Genomic DNA, 22,059 nt, shown 5'->3' on the forward strand with positions numbered 1-22,059 from the left:
TACCCTTGTGAACCCTTTCCTCCTTGCAGATGCCTCCCAGGGACCCAGGTCCTGACCTGATTCTTCTCTTTTTTTCCTTCTGTCCTACCCAGTTACAAGCAGATCTTTCTTGCAGCATTAGTTTACAGGAGTTCTTCTGCCAGTTTTCAGTGAGAAGTGCTCTACATGTCAATGTATTTTTTGATGTGTTTGTGGGGGATGGGAGCGCCACATCCACCTCCTCCACCATTTTGATTCTGTTTCAGATGGTGAGCTTTTAAACGACAGTTTGTCTTTCCTATTTCTACACTTTCGCCCTGAGGACTGGTATAGAAATTAGAAACTAAGCAGGTAAAGAAAACTTTATTTCTTTATACACATTTTGCTTTAATAGCCACCAAAAAGACTGTTTCATTTCCTCTCACTGACCCTGTCCACCAGTTATGCTAGCCTTCAACATATCGCTATAGCAACATATATAAATATATATCATACATTTATACACACATACACACATTCGAAAGCACTGTGGAGACACAGACTAGGCTTTAGCACAACTGGGGGCCCCTCACATGTCACTTAAAAATGATCACTGGTTTGCTTTACACAAGACTTTCAGTGTGCTTGGTGTGGCCATCAGTCCCCAGTTTGCAGAGAAAATTTGGGATGACAAAATTGGACAGCATATTTAGAGTAAGGTCAGTACACTTTTTGGAGATCATAATAGAATAGAAATAGGAGATCTAGGCTAAGCATGAGATGGCATCTGGAAGTCATCCCTTTCACCATGTGGATTCAAAGCTCTCAGGTGCTGCCGTGTAGACGGACCCCCAGTGTAACTGTGACCCAGCTGTACTGACCCAGGTCAGGTCATCAGGGCCCTGCCAACACTGTCCTGCAGGGCACTGCTGCTCAGTCCTGTGCTTTTAGATCTGCCGTGGAGCTCCAGTGTCGGGACCACATGCTCCACTGCTGGGGAGCAGGGCCCATTTCCCCTGAGTTGACCTTCTGAGGATAGATGATGAGGGGTGAGAAATGTACTATTCCTGGTTCCCATGCCCCTTGGGTGTTCAAAGCAGTGTCACAAGGTCCTTACACACTGTGCCTGTTTTGCTTAGTGCTGGGCCCAGTGGTCCTTGGCTGGTTATTCCTCAACTGCAGAAAAGCCCCTCTGCCTTTCACCCTGCACCACCAGGCCACATCTGTGACTCCTTCCAGACCCTCCAGCAGGTGAGGAGTGGGGCCCAGATCCTCCTCAGCAGACAGGGAGCTGTGAAAAAGGGGGGCAGGCCCATCCTTCCTGCTGTTTGGAGGACCTCTGGTGGCTTCGCTTCTTGCTTGGCTCCTGGAAGGCAAGGGTCACAGGACTGGAGTGCATGGAAGAGCCCTTAGGGATTTCAGCTGGAGGCCAAAAGAACACAATCAAATTGAGTCCATTATCAGGCCTTGCTGGTGGCTAACTGAGGCTGGAGCGAGCGCTGAGTGGTGACAGAAGCCAAAAGCATGGTGAGAGCCTGTCAAGAGGATGAGCTGAGGGGTGGGCTGAGGTCTGGAGGAGCAACTGGTGCCACCAGGTTAGAGGACAAGCTTCCCACCACCTCCTGTGGTCATATCTCTGCTCAAAGCCACTGCACACCGGGTGGCCAGATCCTACCACCCCCTCTTCAGGTTCCAGTTCACTCTCCAATTCACTTTGGAGCAAAAGGATGGCTTTTGTGATTGCTCAGGAAAAGACGTGCTTAGTATGAAACAGGCACATATAGACAGCCTGTTGTAGGGAGGAGAGGATATTTTGCATGGAGGTCCCCCTGTTACATTCACGTTCTGTTTACTTGATGAGGAGAGGGAGGGGCCAGGTCAGCAGGGACCTCAGAGTTCATCTAAGTCTAGTGCCCCGTCTTACAGATGAGGGTCAGTGGGCTCATAGAGATTGGGTCTCTGTGAGAGACCACAAAGCCACACAGGCAGTTAGTGAGAAGCCTGGGATTAGAACCCAGGCTTCGGGATCTTTCCAATGGCCTAGGGGAAGTGGGAAGGATACTTCCAAACTGGGGAAGCCAGCAGGTAAGAGAAGCTGTTGGGTTACCTTTGCTGGGACAGGAATAAGGCTTTACAGAGGCAATCTTGTAAGTATTCTTCTAGAAAGGCTCAGGAAAGAAAGGATTCTACAGAGAAAAACAGAAGAAATTAGAAAAAAAAATCCAAACCAAAACAAACAAACAAAAAAACAGAGTTAAATTATGTCCCAAACTATTTTCACACTGTGGGGTCAACATTCCCTTAGGTTACAATTTACGAACATTCCTAGGAATACACTCAATTGCTTATGGTAAAGCTTTAAAGTCCAAGGTAAAAGGTTTAATTTTGATTTCTAAGCCATTTCTAAGACCTCAAGTTTTTCTTCAAAGTGGTTGCTAAAGAATATGTTAGTGTTTTAAATGAATGTAGAGAAATGTCTACCATATAGATAATATCTTTCCCTTTAAGTTTCAGTGTTTACTTATTACCAAATTCTCTTTTAGATCACTAAAACCCAACGATTTTCTTTTGTGTTGTTGCTTAAAGAAAAATATGTCAACATTAAATTGCTGTTTTCAGCCCAATAGTGTGCAGTGAAATCAACTTATTAGGTTGCATCTTTCCATGATTTTTTCACATAGTGGTTTAGGAAACCCCAGAACACATGAGTGCCCTCAGGATCCCTTTACTGAAAGCTCACAGGGCAGACTCCATATGTCCTCTGACCTCGATAATCAACTGAACTGCATTTCTCCCCACTCCTGACCTGGCATAAAAGAAAGAGAATTGGGATAAAGAGAGAAGATTATGGCAAAGTGAGAGTCAACTGAGAGGTCAGGGGAGATTGCCGATTGGAGTGGGAGGGCTGATGGGGATGGAATCTAGAGGGATGCTCACTGAGGACCTGTGCTCCTACAGATGGACCAGCAATCTCCTCCTGGAAGGTCAGAGCAGGTCAAGGATCGCCTGCACACTCTGATGACACATGGTGATAAGTTTGGGGTGGGCTCTATGGCTCTGACTGTTGCAATGGTTTCCTTACCTCCAGATTAGTCCTTGCCTTCTTTAAAACATCATGTGTCCTGGTCACTGAAACAACAAAACAGCCCCCAAAGGCAAAATTACCAGCATGGCCTATACTTGCCTTATGTGTTCTAAAGCCTGTATTTTTTTTTTTTTTAATAATTTTTTTGGGGGTACACCAAGTTCAATCATCTGTTTTTATACACATATCCCCGTATTCCCTCCCTCCCTTGACTCCCCCTCCACCCTCCCTCGAGTCCCCACCACCCTCCCCGTCCCAGTCCTCTAAGGCATCTTCCATCCTCGAGTTGAACTCCCTTTGTTATACAACAACTTCCCACTGGCTATCTATTTTACAGTTGGTAGTATATATATGTCGGTGCTACTCTCTCGTAAAGCCTGTCTTACTGGCCACTCAGCTTGGGGTCTCCTGCCGCCTGCCCCCTTTCAACTGCCCGCATCCCCTCCTCTGCCTCCATGATTACTGATGGCACAGGAGGTTCAGGGACATCATATCAGTTTCCCCCATCCCCTAGGCTCTCTGGTCACTGTCCATTCACAGCACAAGTGGGGAGCCTGGAAGGGTCCCCTCATTCCCTGCCCCATTCCCTGGCTGGGAGCACCCACACTGGCTGAAGATGAACTGCTCCAAGCTCTCCTTCTGCTGGTTGGCGGTCTTCAGATGCTCAGCTGTGCTCTGAAGGAGACTCTCCTGTCTGGATAGTTTGGTTCTCAGTTCCAGAAGCTCCCTTTTCATGGACTCTCCCTGGGAAGAAAAACAGGCTCTCTGTCAGAAGGCATAAGCACCCTGTGTTTCGTGGCTCTTTACAACTCTAAATAGGGTTCTACAATCTTCTTAACTATTTCTGGATCAGATTCCCCTCGTTAAAGCCTCTCAAACCCTCCAGCTGGTGATGGCTCTGGATGGGCCATGAGGTGGGAACACTGAGGACCTGGAATCCCCCATGCAGATTAGCACAGGCTACACGCCTGTTGCTGCAGAGAACCTGACTCCAGGCCACACTGAAACCCAGCTGTGAACAAGAGCTCCGATTTAGTGCTGACATGGTTATATCACTTGGGCATCACAAGTAAGACTTGATCATTAGGAATATTATGCCTGAGAGACAGGTCTGACCTGAGAGAGTCAGCAAGTTTGTAAATGTATCTGGGAACCTCAAGATGGGAAAACACTCCCTCCTTGGACTTAGCATAAATGAGTCCCCTAAAGTGTCAGTGATTTTAGTCTGGAGTTAGAACCCCTGGGAGGGATTCTCAAACCTGCCTATCTAAGTTCACCAACCAGAGAGCTGCCTGAGGTCTGAGAGCACCTTGGGGAGGCTGGCTCTCCCCAGGCCTGACCCAGAGATGCAGATTTAAGTGATTTTCTGGGATTCCAGTGGGGGGCTGAAAGAGGCTGGGCGACTGCTGGTGACATTTTGTGATCCTGCCTGACGATGTGGACCTGGGGGTGGGGGTGGGGTTAGGTTGGGAAAGGGAATGTTGATGTTTTAACACGGCCCTGAAGTTCAGCTCAGCGAGACTTCAGAAAGTTAAAGAGATGGAACATTTATGGGTTACCAGGGCTCTCATGTCTCTGCCTCCTCCATGTCCTTTCCTTTTCCTCTTTGATTACTTCTCCTGGGGGTCAGAGGTGGGGGAGAGGGGATGTAGTCAGAGCTGCACTGAAAGCAGCCACCACAGAGGAGAGGTCTCCCTCCCTCCAGGGACACTCTCTTCAAGTGCCCTTTGTTCCAACTGACCATTTGGCTCCTTATCTTCAAGATCTGCCGACCAAGGAGGCAGGGGATATTTGGGGGCAGATCCAGTAGAGAATGCTGGCTTCTTACCACTTTGCCACCCAGCGCAGGGCCATGGGAGCTTGGCAAGGCTGCTCGCCAGAACATGGTGAGGAGGGAGGCGGACTCCTCCAGCCGGTGGTGCAGGGCGTTGGCACTGCTCCTGAGCTCATGGATGGCTTCACTGCCCATCACCTGGGAAAAGAGGGTGGTAGCCATGGGCATCCCTGCAGCTGAGAGATCACTTTTTTTTTTTTTTTTTGCTGAGCCCAGGCCTCAGCTTCCTTTGTGAGTGAGGTATGGACATGGGCCTGCTTGAACCTGTGAAATCCTTTCCTAACCTGGAAGCCAAGGTTCTTTGACCTCAGGAGGGACCACCCAACTTGCAAGAATTCATTTGATTCCAGCTTCCCGCACACTATTTAGCTTCTAGTCCTGCTTCATGCTCAAGAGTCTATGGTCCCTATTTTTGCACTGGTCCCCCTTACCCTTCCCTGAATCACACCTTATGCTTCAAATGGGCTGCACCATTTGTGGTTCAAAGGACTGAGGTGCTGCTCGCTTTACCTGGCATGTTCTCCTTCCCAGAGAACCTGAACATTCCCTAGTGGCACCCCCCACCCCATGAACCTGTTACTTTCCTTGCCTGGGATAATAGCTGATTCTGGGTTCATGCCCTCATACCCAGGGCACTTCTAACACTGCCTGGAGCTCCTTGTTGTATGGTGTGGGGCTCCCTCTCTAGTGTGGGGGCTCCAGGGGGCAGGGCTGTCCCTGCATGCCTGTGCATCTCCAGTAGCTCAGATAGCAAAGCAGCTGGTACCTGGATCTCTCCCTGGGAAAGGGCTCTGAGAAACCTTGCTGCCTGCTCTCCTCCCCTCCTCAGTCTGCCACACTCCTCACCCCTTCTACACATCTGCCCATATGGATGCAGATTCTCCATTTCCAGCCAACTAAGTGATTTTATGCTGCCCACAGATGGTCATATGCCAGCGTGACTTTAGCAGATAATAAGCTACCAAAGGGTACTGGGTGCAGCATTGTATGTATGTTGATGCTTAATGTGCTCTACTGATGAGGATGGCAATGCTGCACCTGCTATTCTGTGGTTCTGAGGGGAAATATCAAGTCAGCTGCATCTGGAACCAGAACAGAGCTTGTAGTGAAATTAGCAGATGGAGATGAAAGGCCTAGCTAGATTAAATGGAAAATGTATCCTCAGTTGGTAGGAGATGTGGAGCAGGCAAAAAAATAGTGGGAGAAGGAGCTAAAATCAGAAGAAGAAATGGCCTAAGGAAAAGGTGCACCTAAGAGCTCAAACGTGATTACCTCTGTGCCTAGAGCTTCAAGGCCAAGGAAGTTGCAGGTTGATCTCATGAGGGATGCTACCTTCTTGACCAGCAGTATGCCCTCTTCAATCTGCTGTCTTAGGGCACTATAGTCATCAACGTGGCCAATGACATGGCGGCCATGCTTATTGGCAAAGGAGCCATCAGTAGCATCACCCTCCAGCTTGGGAGGGTTCTTCATTACTGGAGAAGCATCCAAACCCAGCTCTGAAGATAAAACCACAATAACACAGAATACACTGTTATTTATAGTCATCCTTAGTTCAATCCAAAAGGGACATCAGATAGTGAAAGAGGCCACAGACAAGAATGACAGTCTTGGAAAGTACAAGGGTGAAGTCCATAGATATTCTGGGTTCTAGATTTTTATAATCTTTCTTACATCATCTCACAATGATAAAATTGCCAGGAGGCAAATTTTATCCTTATTGACAAATGAAATATTCAGGACAGATATTTAAAAATTTTAAATTTGGGGGTTGAGAAGACACAGACAAGGAAATTAAGCTGGATACAGAGAGCACTTTCAAGAAGGAAGAGATTATAGTGCAATGAAACAATACCAGAGCAATAGGAAAACCACAGGAAGAAGAAAAATGACCAAAAAGGCAGCCACAGAAGGTGGAATGAGTAGGGCTAAAGGCCTTGGGACATGTGGAGAAAAATCTCTAAATTCAGATAATGTGCCTATAGAGAACCAAAAGTTACTTGCAGTGTCATTTTCCATCATTAGACCCTGAATCCCATAGTTGCCCTATTTACCATTTTTCCTGTTGAAGGTTGTGGTCCCTGAGCCAGAAGCAGCAGAAGAGGAGCTGGGGAGGACCAGAACTGGAGAATTCATGCCCACATCCCGAACTGGAGGGGAGGCAACTGAATCTAGGGAGTACAAATAACCACAACTTTAGAAACCCTGGAACACACTGCTCCCCAAACACATGCACAGCCTGTTTTCACCACTGGGGTCTACAGCAACATGACTCTCCTCTTACAAAATCATCACCCATGTACCACAATCAAAACCAATAGCAAACAAATCACTTAGTTTGGATCAAGTTCCTATAATTGAGGGCTGTTCCATGAGAAAGCAACTTCTAGTTTGAAACATTATTAGGTATATTTTTCTAACCCCAGATTTGAATATAATATTGTATGTAGTATGTCTAATACAATGCTTTGTAATTAAATATAAATATGCATAAATATATGCAGTATACATGTTAAAAATATTTGATCAAAGAATGAATGGATTTATGGGCAGATTAAACTCAGCACTCTAATCACCATTCTGGTGAGTCAGTACTAGAAAATATGTAGTAGTATAAGAAGGGAGACATACTAGAAGGCATGTAGTAGTATAAGAAGAATAGGAGACATAAGCCTTGGTGGATTTGAGGTGCCCTATTGGAGACCAGACAGCAATCCTCCAGGGGAGTAATTGGAAAATATCTGAAGAGACAGAAATAATCCTGCTCAGGCAAATGTGACTTAGAACCTGCTTTCCAGCTCAGGCCTCTGTGCTGTAGGATGGGGAGGAGGAGTGACTGAGCCAGTGGGGATGAGTCCTGGCTGGTGTTGCGCAGAGGCACTGAGAAGGGAAAGCCTGAGAGGGAGCAGAAGCAATACCAAGACAGAGCATAGGGAGGCAGAAGGAACAGACAGGAAATCAAAACCTCTGCTTCGAATCCTGGGTTGGCCTCTTAACTCCTTAGCACGTCAGTTAATTGTCTCAATGCCTAAGTTTTCTCATGTGAAATACAGAGATAGTAAATCCTCCCCTAGCTCTGATGAAATTATTTGAAAAATTATCTGAAAACATGGTAAATTTTAAAGCACTCTGCAAATATAAGGAATAAGCATTAACATATATAGCTGTTAATTGTTGAGTACTTATTGTGACAGGCAGTTGTAAATTATTTCATTTAATGCTCCATATAACTATGCACAGTATATATTATACATATCTTCATGTTAAAGATGAGGAAACTAAGGCTTAAATGCCTGAGGAGTTTAAACACTTTTCCCAAGGCAAACAGCATGTAAGTGGCAAACTCAGAATCTGGAGCCAGATCTGACCCTAAATCCCATCATCTCAGGCACTGTATCAAAGCATCTTCGATTTCACCATGATCTTAAGGAGTGTGGAAGAAGTAAGATTGTCCCTTCTACCACAGACATCCTGGGGACCTCCTCATTGGCTGAGGGCTTGCTGATTTCCTTTTCCTTCCTACCTTGGAAGAGCAGCTGCTTGTTTCCAGGGTCAGTGTTGTTGGGGAATTTCTGGTTAACAGAGGAGGGGCTGAGGCTGGCTTTGCTGGCACCACCATCCAACTGCTGTTCAAGCTGCAGTCGCAGACAGTTGTTCACCTGAATGCTCTGCTCCAGCTGCCCTCTCAAAGCTCGGATCTCTGCCACCAGGCGGCTCAAGTCACTGCCCAAAGGGACTTGGTGACAGGCATCCCAGGTGTAAGCTGAAAGTAGAGAGAGGAGGGAGTCTGGTGGCACTGAACCAAATATTTCCAAGCATTTGTCAGAACACTCCTCTCTGACATTCCTTCCTACCAAGGTCCCAGGAACACACCTATGACAGATGTCACTTTTCCTGTGTGGGGTCTGGCACACACAGAAATGGCATACACTCCAGCATGGAGTTTCCTTGAGGCTCAAATGACCCTTGTGCATCTAGAGAGCATTTGATTGGCAGATGAAGTCAAGCCTATTATTTCATCTCCTTATTAACCTTAGTCTTGCAGGCTAGAGAGCAGGGTCTTCTAGGGCAGGAGATCAATACCGAACTAGAGAAGGGAACGGGCTGAAGGAGAAGGAGATGGATGACCTCCACATTTAGGAATCAAAAGGACAGGAGGAAGACATCAGGCCTTTGGGCAGCAAATAATAATGGGAGTGGGGTACCACAGAGCAGGGATCATAACTAATTGGACTTCTCAAGTTCTTTTTACCTTCACTCACCACTCATAGCCTGTTTCTATGTACTGGGGGAAAAAGAGATCTAAGAAATATTTTACAAGACCATAAGTGCTCATCTAAAAATGTTGAAGTCAAATGTATTTAAAAAGGTAAAATTTGTTTTGGTTTTTAGCAAGGCAGTAGGATGCATATACCACATAATACATGTACCCAGTTGTATCAGGGCCACAGGCCTTAACCAAACACATCAATATTTCTGCAATGAGCTATGTGAATATTCCCACTAAATGGGATAAATGAAGAGGAGTGCAGGACAAGATGGCAGAGTAGAAGGACCTGAGCTCACCTCTTCTCATGAAAACACCAAATTCACAACTAACTGCTGAATGACCATCAACAAAAAAAATCTGGAACCTACCAAAAAAGATATTCTGCATCAAAGACAAAGCCACAACGAGATGGTAGGAGGGGTGCTTTCATGATATAATCAAACCCCATATCAGGTGGGTGGGAGACCTGCAAACTGGAAAACAATTATATTATTTTATATATTATAATATATAATTATTTTATATATTATAATATAATTAAAATAATTATAGGAGTGAGAGTTCTGAGCCCCATGTCAGGCTCCCCAGCCTAAGGGTCTGTAATAGGAAGGAGGAGATATCAGAGCATTTGGCAAGTGGGGCTTCAGTGTAGGATCACCACAGGACTGAGGGAAACAGAGACTCCAGTCTTAGAGAGGGCACACAAGGTTTCATGAGCACTGTGACCCAGGGCAAAGCAGTGACTTTATAGGAACCTGGGCCAGACCTACCTCCAGGTCTTGGAGGGTCTCCAGGGGAGGCAGGGGTTGGCTGTGGCTCACTGCGAGGACATAGACACAGGTGGCAGAAGCCCCAGGCAATAGTCAACAGCGTGAGCTCTCCTGGAGATTGCCATTTTGGCACTGAGACCTGGTCCCACCCAACAGCCTACAGGCCCCAATGCTGGGTTGCCTCAGGTTAAACAACCAAGGGGATGGGAACAAAGGACCACCCATCAGCAGACAGGCTCCATAAAGTTGTCCGGAGTCCAGTGCTGCCTCTAAACATACCCCTTTACCTGGCCCTTTCCACCAAAGGGACAAGACCCAACTGCACTGACTAGTCAGCAGGCACCAGTCACTCCCACGAGGAAGCCTGCACAAGCCCCTAGACCAACCTCACCCACCAGGAGTCAGACATCAGAAGCAAGAAGAAATAAAATCCTGCAGCCTGCAGAAAGAAGACCACAAACACAGAAAGTTAGAAAAAATGAGACAGCAGAGAAATATGTTCCAGATGAAGGAACAAGATAAAACCCCAGAAGAACAACTAAATGAAGTGGAAATAGGCAATCTACCTGAAAATGAATTCAGAGTAATGACAGTAAAGATGACTTGAAATCTTGGAAAAAAGAATGGCGACACAGATTGGGAAGATACAAGAAATGTTTAACAAAGAGCTAGAAGATACAAAGAACAGAGTTGAATAATACAAGAACTGAAATGAAAAATACACTAGAAGGAATCAATACCAGAATAAATGAGGCAGAAGAATGGATAAGTGAGCTGGAAGACAGAATGGTGGAAATCACTGCCATGGAACAGGATAAAGAAAAAAGAATGACAATAAATGAGGACAGTTTAAGAGATCTCTGGGACAACATTAAATGCACCAACATTCGCATGATAGGGGTCCCAGAAGGAGGAGAGAGAGAGAGAGAGAAAGGGCCTGAGAAAATATTTGAAGAGATAACAGCTGAAAACTTCCCTAACATGAGAAAGAAAATTATCACCCAAGTCCAGAAAGCACAGACAGTCCCATATAGGATAAACTCAAGGAGGAACATACTAAGACACATAGTAATCAAACTGACAAAAATTAAAGACAGAGAAAATATCAAAAGAAACAAGGGAAAAGCAACAAATAACATATAAGGAAATCACCATAAGGTTATCAGCTGATTTTTGAGCAGAAACTCTGCAGGCCAGAAGGGAGTGGCACAATATATATAAAGTGATGAAAGGGAAGAAACTACAACCAAGAATACTCTACCCAGCAAGGCTCTCATTCAGATTTGACAAAGAAATCAAAAGCTTTACAGAGAAGTAAAAGCTAAGAGAATTCAGCACCACAGACCAGCTTTACAACAAATGCTAAAGGAATTTCTCTAGTCAGAAAAGAAAAGGCCACAACTAGAAACAAGAAAATTATGAATGGGAAAGCTCACTGGTAAGGCAAGCATACTGTAAAGGTAGGAAATCATCTGCACACAAATATGATATCAAAACCAGCAATTGTGAGGAGAGTACAAATGCAGGATATTGGAAATGCATTTGAAAGTAAGAGACCAGCAACTTAAAACAATCTTTATATATATAAAGATTTTTATATGTATATAAATTTAATTTTTGTCAATTTGATTACAATCTTTTATATATATATATATATATATATATATATATATATATATATATAGACTGCTATCTCAAAACCTCATGGTAACTGCAAATCAAAAATCTACAATTAATATACAAACACACAAAAGGAAAAATCAACCCAAACACAACACTAAAAACAATCATCAAGTCACAAGAGAAGAGAACGAAAGAGGAAGGGAAGAAAAAAGACCTACAAAAACAAATCCAAAACAATTACCAAAACAGCAAGGAGAATATACATATCAATAAGTACCTTAAATGTAAATGGATTAAATGTTTCAACCAAAAGACACAGACTGGCAGAATGGATACAAAAACAAGACCCATATATATGCTGTCTACAAGGGACTCACTTCAGATCTAGGGACACATTCTTACTGAAAGTGAGGGGATGGAAAAAGATACTCCATGCAAATGGAAATCAAAAGAAAGCTGCAATAGTAATACTCATATCAGACAAAAGAGACATTAAAATAAAAATTGTCATAGGAAACAAAGAAAAATACTACATAACGGTCGAGGGATCAATCCAAGAAGAATATATAACAATTGTAAATATATATGCACCCAAAATAGAAGCACCTCAATGTATAAGGCAGATGTTAACAGATATAAAAGGAGAAATCAACAGTAACACAATAACAGTGGGGCACACTCCACTTACATCAATGGACAGGTCATCCAGACAGTAAATCAATAAGTAAACAGAGGCCTTCAATGACACATTAGACCAGATGGAATTAATTGATATTTATAGAGCAATTCCATCCAAAAGTAGCAGAATATACATTCTTCTCAATTGCATACAGAACATTGTCCAGGATTGACCACAGGCTAGGCCAGAAAGTAAGCCTTGAAATATTTAAGAAAATTGAAATCATATCAGGCATCTTTTCTGATTACAACACTATGAGATTAGAAATCAGCTATACAGAAAAAAAAAAACTGTAAAAAACACAAACACGTGGAGGCAAAACAATATGCTTCTAACCAACCAATGGATCACTGAAGAAATCAAAGAGGAAGTAAAAAAAAAGAAACCAAGAAACAAATGAAAACAAAATTACAATGATTCGAAACCTATGGGACACAGCAAAAGCAGTTTTAAGAGGGAAGTTTATAGCAATACAGTCTTACCTCAGCAAAGAAGAAAAAGCTCAAATAAACAACCTAAACTTACACATAAATTTATTTATTTCTCCTCTGAAAAATAAATAAAATAGAGATAAAGAAAACAGTAGAAAAGGTCAATTAAACTAAAAGCTGGTTCTTTGAACAGATAAACGAAATTAATAAACTTTAGCCAGACTCACCAAGAAGAAAAGGGAAAAGGCTCAAATCAATAAAATTAGAAATGAAAAAGAAGTTACAATGGACACCACAGAAATATAAAGATACATAAGAGACTACTGCAAGAAACTATATGCCAATAAAATGGACAACCTAGAAGAAATGGGCAAATTCTTAGAAAGGTACAATCTCCCAGAACTGAACCTGGAAAAAATAGAAAATATGAATAGACCAATCACAATTACTAAAATTGAAACTATGATTAAAACAATTCCAGCAAACAAAAGCCCAGGACCAGATGGTGTCACAGGCAAATTCTATCAAACATTCAGAGAAGAGTTAACACCTATCCTTCTGAAAATATTGCAAAATATTGCAGAGGAAGGGACACTCCCAAACTCGTTCTATGAGGCCACCATTACTGTGATACCAAAACCAGACAAAGATACCACAAAAAAGAAAATTACAAGCCACTATCACTGATGAATATAGATACAAAAATACGCAAGGAAATACTAGCAAACCAAATCCAACAATACATTAAAAAGGTCACACACCAGGATCGAGTGGGATTTATCCTAGGGATGCAAGGATTTTTCAATATCCATAAATCAATCAGTGTGATAAACCACATTAACAAATTGAAGGATGAAAACGATATGATCATCTCAATAGATGCAGAGAAAGCTTTTGACAAAATCCAATGCCATTTATGATAAAAACTCTCCAGAAAGTGGGCATAGAGGGAACCTACCTCAACAAAATAAAGGCCATATATGACAAACCCACAGCTAACATCATACTCAATGGTGAAAAGCTGAAAGCATTTCCTCTAAGATCAGGAACAACACAAGGATGTCCACTCTCACTGCTTTTATTCAACATAGTTTTGGAAGTCCTAGGCATGGCAATCAGAGAAGATAAAGAAATAAAAGGAAACCAAATTGAAAAAGAAGATGTAAAACTGTCACTGTTTGCAGATGACATGATACTATACACAGAAAATCCTAAAGATGCTACCAGAAAACTATGAGAGCTCATCAATGAATTTGGTAAAGTTGAAGGATACAAAATTAATGCACAGAAATCTCTTGCATTTCTATACTCTAATGACAAAAGATCAGAAAAAGAAATTCAAGAAACAATCCCATTTATCATCACATCAAAAAGAATAAACTACCTAGGTATAAACCTACCTAAGGATGCAAAAGACCTGTACTCTGAAAACTATAAGATGCTGATAAATAGAAGATGACACAAACAGATCAAAAGATATACCATGTTTTTGGATTGGAAGAATTAATATTGTCAAAATGACTATACCACCCAAGGCAATCTACAGATTTGATGCAGTCCCTATCCAATTACCAATGGCATTTTTTGCAGATCTAGAACAAAAAATCTTAAAATTCGTATGTAGATACAAAAGACCCCAAATAGCCAAAGCAATCTTGAGAGAGAAAAATGGAACTGGAGGAATTGGGCTCCCTGACTTCAGACTATACTACAAAGTTACAGTAATCAAAGCAGTATGGTATTGGCACAAAGACAGACTTATAGATCAATGGAACAGGATAGAAATCCCACAAATAAACCCATACATCTATGGTTAATTAATCAACAACAAAGGAGGCGAGATTATACAATGGATAAAAGATAGTCTCTTCCATTAGTGGTGCTGGGAAAACTGGACAGCTACATGTAAATGAATGAAATTAGAACATTCTAACACCATACACAAAAAATAAACTCAAAATGGATTAAAGATCTAAATGTAAGACCAGATACTATGAAACTCTTAAAGGAAAACATAGGCAGAACACTCTTTGTCATAGGCTGCAGTAATATCTTTTTGGATCCATCTCCTAGAGTAATGAAATAAAAACCAAAATAAATAAAAGGGACCTAATTAAACTTAAAAGCTTTTGCACAGCAAGAGAAACCATCAACAAAATGAAAAGACAACCCACAGATTGGGAGAAAATATTTGCAATCAATGTGACCAACAAGGGATTAATCTCCAAAATACACAAACAGCAAATGCAGCTCAATATTGAAAAAAATAAACCACCCAATCAAAAAATGGGCAGAATATCTAAATAGACATTTCTCCAAAGAAGACATACAGATGACCAAAAAGCACATGAAAAGATACTCAACATTGCTAATTATTAGAGAAATACAAATAAAACCACAATGAGGTCAGAATGTCCATCATCTAAAAATTTACAAACAATAGATGTTGGATATGATGTAGAGAAAAGGGAACCCTTCTATACTGTTGGTGGGAATGTAAATTGGTACAGCCACTATGGAGAACAGTATGGAGGTTCCTTAAAAAATTAAAAGTAGAGCTACCATATGATCCAGCAATCCCACTCCTGAGCATATATCCGGAGGAAATCATACTTCAAAAAGGTACTTGCACCCCAATGTTCACCTCAGCACTATTTACAATAGCCAAGACATGGAAGCAACCTAAATGTCCATCAACAGATGAATGGATAAAGAAGATATGGTACATATATACAATGGAATATTACTTAGCCATAAGAACAAAATAATGCCATTTGCAGCAGCATGGATGGACCTACAGATTATCATACTAAGTGAAGTAAGTCATAGAAACACAAATATCATGATATCACTTATATGTGGAATCTTAAAAAATGATACAAATGAACTTATTTACAAAACAGAAACTGACTCATGAACTTAGAAAACACAAACTTACGGTTACTGAAGGGGAAAGGAGGTGGGAGAGGGATAAATTAGGAGGCTGGGATTAACATATATACATTCTAATATAAAATAGATAATCGACAAGGTCCTACTGTATAGCACAGGGAACTCTACTTAATACTCTGTAATAACCTATATGGGAAAAGATTCGGAAAAACATAGATATATGTATATGTATAACTAAATCACTTTTCTGTACATCTGAAATGAACACAACATTGTAAATCAAATATACTCCAATATAAAAAATAAATTTTAAAAAATTTTTAAAAGAGAAAAAAAAATAAAAAGAGAAAAAAGTGTGAAGACTTAACCTGATTTCAAAATTTACTATAAAACTAACAATGAAGACAGTTTGGTACTGGTGTAAGAATAGGCATATTAATTAATGGAACAGAATGGAGAATTCAGAAGTAGACTCACATATATTGGCTAGTAATTTTTTTTTTTTGCCTTGGCAATTGTTTTTCAATAGAGATGCCAATCAATGTCATGGTGATGAAAAATCAATTGTGTTTCTATATCTTAGCAAAAAATTTTATTTGGCAATTGAAATAAAAATGTTATCCCACACACATGTATCCCACACATGAGAAATATTTATATATAAATTAAAATAAGAATGATGAGTATACCAAAAATTACAAAATCCTACTAACAGCAGTTATGGTCAACTGATTGTCAACAAAGCTGCCAAGGTAATTCAATGGGAAAAGGGTAGTCTTTGTAACAAATGGTGCTGGAAAAACTGGATATCAATATGGGACAAAAAGAACTTTAACCTTTTTCTCACATCATATGCAAAATTAACTCAAAATGAAATGTACGCCTAAACATAAGAGCAAAAGCTATAAAACTGCAAGAAGAAAAATACAAGGAAATCTTTATGATCTTGAGATAAAGATTTTTTAGCTACAACATGAAGAAAAGCATAAATGATAGAAAAAAATTGATTAATTAACCTTCAACAAAATTTAAATGTTTTGCCTTTCAAAGACACTAAAAAGACTTGGAGAAAATATCTGCAAATTATTTTTCTGGTTAATTATATCCAGAATAAAAATTTCTTTAAAAAATCTTTGAATTTTCTCACTGGGGAAAGGTCAGGGTGGGAGCAGGTTGCCTGCAACATTGGCTGCATGGGTGATCAGAATTCACAACATTTGAGACGTCTTCAAATGATGATACCATCAGGACAGTTCTTTGTATTTTTTTTTTTTTTTTGAATCATTGTATAATCTGGACTTTGATTAACTTGTCTCAGACCATCCAGGTGGGTGAAGTTTGACTCTTGTGGCCTATTTTTAAGGATGTCTAGGCTGTATCTTGCTCATGTCACCAACCTCTGGGCTTTGTGTGTGAGAGCGCCCCTCTCTTCTTATTGGGACCCTCAATGACTGAGGTTTTTTTCTGAGACAGAACAAGGTAGGTTTCCAAGATCTCCACAACTCCCAAGGTAAAGAATTCATCAGGATCCTTAGCGAGAGCAGGGAAGCTCATAGGGTGGGGAAGAGGGGAAAACATACCTTTCAGCCCCTTCTTGGAATTGCCATTAAGTGCCTCGTGGATCTGCAGCTCTGACTGGAGGGACTGGAAGAGCTGCTGTTTCTCTTCACACTGTTGCTGCAAGAGGGCCAGCTTATGCTGCAGCCTGTCAGGGGAGAAGCAAGGGACCACTGAGCTGGTAGGGCCCCACCAGGGCAAGAGGCTATGAGCCAACTTTGGCATCATAGAATTTCAGCCCTAGATGTCAACTCGGGGGTCATGAAAACCATTGCTTTTAATTTACGGATGTGGCAACAGAGGCTCAGGAAGGTAAAGTAACTTTGCTTGGAGTCATGCCATTAGCTACCATACCTAGGACACACTACCTGGTATTCTTACTGCCCCACAGTGCTCTTTTCATGTTGTCAAGAAGTTACAAGGTTTATGCTGGGGACTACCATTATGGCTGGTGTAGAAGCTTCCTAGGTTATGGAGGGACTAACATCCTAAAACTAACTGGAAGCACAAGAATGTACTTTCTGTAGAATCTGATATGCTGAAGGCTTCCATAACAGGGTTTTACTGTCTCAACTTTGGAGTGAAAAAGGCATTCCCAGAGAAGTCCTTCCTTCTGTTCAAAGTTACCCATAAATCCAGATTAGCAGAGGGGATATTGAGGTTTCCAAAAAGGACCATTAACTGTCTTGCCAATATCCCTTTTTCTAAATCCGAAAATGGGGCCACCTTCCTTATCAATGGGCTCCCTCTAACCTGGAGTCTTTCTCCTGGAGAGATAGCCGTTCCTCCTGGAAATGCAAGATCTCCTGTTGCTTCTCCTTCAAGTCTTCCAAAAGCTGCTGTCGTTCCACCTTTTGGTGCTCTAGCTCCATTTCCAGCTCTTGAAGTTGGGACCGAGAGGTCAGCAGAGCCTCCCTCAGACATTCTGTTTCCTGGGAGTGCTCTGGTGAGCAGAACACAGGAGTACTTATATTGTAGGGCCAAAGGTCACAGGAAGATGAGCCCAAGCATATCCATCATGACAATCAGAACTAAGGCAAAAGGAAGGCCAGCTTATGCTGCCAGGGGAGGCAAAGTGACTGTCTGACTGTCCACACACTCAGGGGAATGGGAACCTCTTTCTCTGCAATGCCCTTTGATCCCCTGATTTAATACGGCCCACCATGCTTTTAGAGAAAACACTCTGCTTCCTAACGCTCTTTATTTTCTAACCGCTCACGTACCTACTGTGCAATAATCCATTCTTGAGTTTTTCCAGGGATCAACATAAAAATTTCTTGACTACAGTTTTTAGTATATAGTATTTTCATCATATTGAAAAGAGAGCCATCTGTTCTTTCCTGGTCTGGCAGCATCTCTCTGATCTTCAGGATTTCTCAAAGGCTATTGACAGGGACTCTGAGAACAGGGCTCTGGTGCTGTCAGTCATCTGGGGTGGAATCACCTGGGCCTGGCAGACTGAGCTCATTTAAATCTTCCTGTCTTCTCACCTGTGAGGTCTGTTCTGGTCTTTCCAGGCACACAGTGGTAGTTTAGTAGTTCTACCTTCTCCCTTATCTATGGCTTTTGTTATCTTCCCAAATGGTGACCTTTCCTCTCACATCTCTTGCTCCGAGGAGGCTAACTTGGCAATATCTCTTGATGTCTTTTTCCTTTCCACAAGCATTCTTTCATTCTGGGCTTCATCCTCTTAGCCACTATTCTTTGTCTGTTATGGCTATTCAATAAATATTTGTAAATAAAAATAATTTGTGATTGAAAACATTGATTTCATTAAGTCAACTAACACTAAGGTCAGCTGTCCCCCAGGCCACACAGGAAATGATGCCCACACGTGGATGCCCACTGAATAGTGTTGGGAACGCTCTGGAGGACGTTTTGGTAGCACCTCCAGACACAGAGTCATGAGGACTAGGGACCAAAGAGGAGCCCTGGGTATATGAGTAGGGAGGTGGTGAGGAGACATGGGGATAGCAGATCAGCACTGGGAGGGACACAGAGAGCTGCAGCAAAGTCTGGAGAAACCTGAGAGAGCACATAGGCTTCATGTTCCTTCCTTTCCTGGGTCCAAACTAGCTGTGAGTTGTGTGCAGGTAGAACAGGCACTAACTGGTATCCAGTTTGATAGCTAATGACCGAATGTGGGTTGCACAGAAGTGGTGGGTTTACTAGAGCTCCTCATCCTTGGAGCCTAGGAGTCTAAGGACCCATGGGTGGGAATTGTCAGGAAGCAGCCCTTTCTAGGCTGATAATAGCTCTGGGAGTTGGGGTTGGTGGGTCTGGGTAGCTCAGTTCTCTCTTTCTTGTCTCTTTGCTTCTCCAGTTGCTGACTGGTGTGGCCAGGGAAAAAAGGGACCCAAGAGTGACCACAGTTTGTGGCTTTTGACCACTCACCTCTGGAAAGATGACTGAGCTGAGCCTGAAGGCTCCGGTTTTCTTCCCTAAGGACTCTGTTCTCACTGCAGAGCTGAGGCGTGGACTCCAGGCTTGGATTGTAGAAGTTAGAGGTGGGTCCTGTCTCGGGAAGTGCAAGCAGGCAAGTCACACAGTTGGGTATCAGAGCCTCCCTGTGTTGCTCACTCTGTGTCTCCAAACACACTGTCTCAACCCAGCAGAAAACCCTGAGGACTTGAGTCCTGGGCCTAAAGCCTGTTGGGCCGAATGCCTGGCTTTCGAGGGGCTCCTCTGTGGGTTCTTTGCATGCATTTCGCATGCCCTGGCTGCAGCTGTTCAGGAGGCTCTCCTCCCTAAATAGCGGCTGCTGCGGTGTGGGCAGGACAAGGGCGTGTGGAAGGCACGGCCTCCAAGTGTCAGCAGCCTGGGGGAGAGTGCGGGGAGGAAGGCCACCTCGGGAAGCGGCTGGGGGAGGCCCTGCAGACCTGGCTCTACCACTTGCCAATCACAGGACCAGGGCACAGAAGTCAGCAGGCAGCATGTGAGCAGGTTAAGGATGGATGAGAGAGAGGATTCTGGGGACCATAGCTGGTTAGATGTGCAGTGAGGAAAGCTACTCTCTGAGCTCAGATGCAGCTGCAAAGGGAGGAGAATAGTACTTACCCCCCTGCCTTGTTGACTGTAAGGAGCAAGTGGAGGGAAGCAGACCAAGGTGCTTTGAAAATTTTGAAGCTCTGCCCAAGGGCAACTTTCATATTCTCCCTAATTTATGACCAGAAATAGGAAGCCGAGGGCCTCTCCTTCCGCTTCCGTGGGCAGCGGAGCTGAGCCTGTGTTCCAGCCGCTCCCCCAGGCAGTCGTTAATGCAGATGGACTCCTCCAGGCGCTGGCGCAGGTTCTGGATTTCACCAAGATGCTCATGTAGCAGGTCAGTCCCTGCAGCCACCCAGCAGGGCAGGAGGAGGTTGGAGATGAGAAGCTGGCCCCCTGCCTTTGGAGCCCACGTTAGGGGCTGGGGCTCTGCCAGCAAGATCCCTAAACATCACTGTCCTCTCACAGGGGCATCTAGAAGCTCAGGTGACTGGTTTAAAGAGTCAGTTGGCTTCAAACACAGGACAGCTGATGCTAACCAAGCCCCATGGGCCTCCTCCATACAGGGGTGTGTGTAAGGGAGTTGTAAGTGCACATGTACAGTTACTAGGGTAGGTGCTAAGTGTCAGGGGTTTCACATGGTTTAAAAAAAAATCACTGAAGGGACTCTCTTGGTGGCACAGTGGTTAAGAATCCCCCTGCCAGTTCGGGGACATGGGTTTGATCCCTGGTCTGGGAAGATCCCACATGCAACTAAGCCCATGCACCACAACTACTGAGCCCATGTGCCACAAGTACTGAAGCCCATACGCATAGAGCCCCTGCTCTGCAACATGAGAAGCCACCACAATGAGAAGCCCACGTGCAGTAACAAAGACCCAATGCAGCCAATAAATAAATACATTAATAAATAAATTTTTAAAAAATCACTGAAGGCTGTGGAAGTCGGCCTAGCACTTGCTAAACGTCTGGCCATCTCCTGAGCTAAGTTTGCACGTAATGAGGCAGGCCTCTCCTCTGCCCTACTACCTTTCCTCTTACTGACCCTTGACTGAACATTTGTTAGCAAGGGACAAAGCCCTTCCTCCACCCTTAGAGAGAAGGCTTAAGGTAAAAGTTAGGTCCTCACGTCAGCTCATCCTATGTGGTTAATGACTACTACTCAATGCTTCCCTCAAATTACTTTTAACGTGAAAGAAAGAAAGCCCACTTAACTGTTTCCACAGGGACATGTCAGGTGGTGTCCACTGCAGAGGAGCTGGAGTGATTGTACTACTGCCTTCCCTTAGTGTTTCAACGAACCGTTCCATTGCCTCATCAAGGCCAGTGCCTTTGGTGGCTGAAGTTTTCAATACTTGCCATTCTTAGTCCTCCAAGCTGGTAACCCAAGTGAATATGCCATCTCCAAGGGAGACATGGCCTGGCCCATGTCTTTTTTACTAGCAAACAGCACTAAAATGGCTTTTCTCTGCTCTTCTTCCTCCAACACAGAAACTAACTCTGATTTAGAAAAGCCAGTTAGGTCTCGGTCACAACTGTCCACCACACGAATGGCTGCATCTGTGTTTGCCTAATAACATCTCCAGTAGGGCCTGCTCCTTGTCAGTATGGCACCGATCCAGGGGTCTGAAAGCTGATTAGAGAGTTGGGAGAAACACCCCCAAGAAAAGAAAAAGGATGCAGAAAATAGCAGTGGGAGGGGTGCTCATGACAGACTACGTCAACTGCCTCATTTTGCTTTAGACACAGCCTTTTTCTGAAGATCACAGTTCTCTTGCTGTTGGCACTGAGCTGCAACCCAGCGTTCTCCCGTACAGCTACACCTGTCCAGGTGGTGAGATGCCTCTTGGACCTGACCAGGGGAGCTAGGAGTGAGAGGGAGAGTTTGAATTGGGTTTTCTCCACAAGACATGTTTATGGGGTGGGGATCTGTGTAGAAACGCCTCCCTTTCTGTACAACTCCTGACTGATGGAA

At 43.2% G+C, this 22,059-nt stretch overlaps 1 protein-coding gene across 1 annotated transcript; it reads right to left on the reverse strand.

Annotated features, from left to right (window-relative positions):
- Positions 1 to 1,234: 1,234 nt before the first annotated feature.
- Positions 1,235 to 17,971, reverse strand: LOC130834129 (myomegalin-like). Its single transcript, XM_057704237.1, has 8 exons — positions 17,853 to 17,971; positions 17,123 to 17,247; positions 8,401 to 8,640; positions 6,932 to 7,048; positions 6,150 to 6,376; positions 4,872 to 5,015; positions 3,649 to 3,787; positions 1,235 to 1,380 (listed from the first exon to the last, which is right to left on the reverse strand). The coding sequence occupies exons 1-8, from the start codon at positions 17,969 to 17,971 to the stop codon at positions 1,235 to 1,237; spliced, it is 1,257 nt and encodes a 418-aa protein (XP_057560220.1).
- Between the last annotated feature and the right edge of the window lie 4,088 nt (positions 17,972 to 22,059).

This window comes from Hippopotamus amphibius, chromosome 1, assembly GCF_030028045.1.
Source record: "Hippopotamus amphibius kiboko isolate mHipAmp2 chromosome 1, mHipAmp2.hap2, whole genome shotgun sequence".
In the NCBI taxonomy this organism is placed as follows: Eukaryota; Metazoa; Chordata; class Mammalia; order Artiodactyla; family Hippopotamidae; genus Hippopotamus; species Hippopotamus amphibius.

Coding starts and splice junctions, on each gene's coding strand:
- LOC130834129 (XM_057704237.1), bottom strand. CDS start 17,971: ATGGAGCTAGAGCACCAAAAGGTGGAACGACAGCAGCTTTTGGAAGAC. Junction 3,788..4,871: donor CTGCGCTGGGTGGCAAAGTG/GTAAGAAGCCAG, acceptor TTTTCTTCCCAG/GGAGAGTCCATGAAAAGGGA. Junction 1,381..3,648: donor GCAGTTCATCTTCAGCCAGT/GTGGGTGCTCCC, acceptor TTTGGCCTCCAG/CTGAAATCCCTAAGGGCTCT.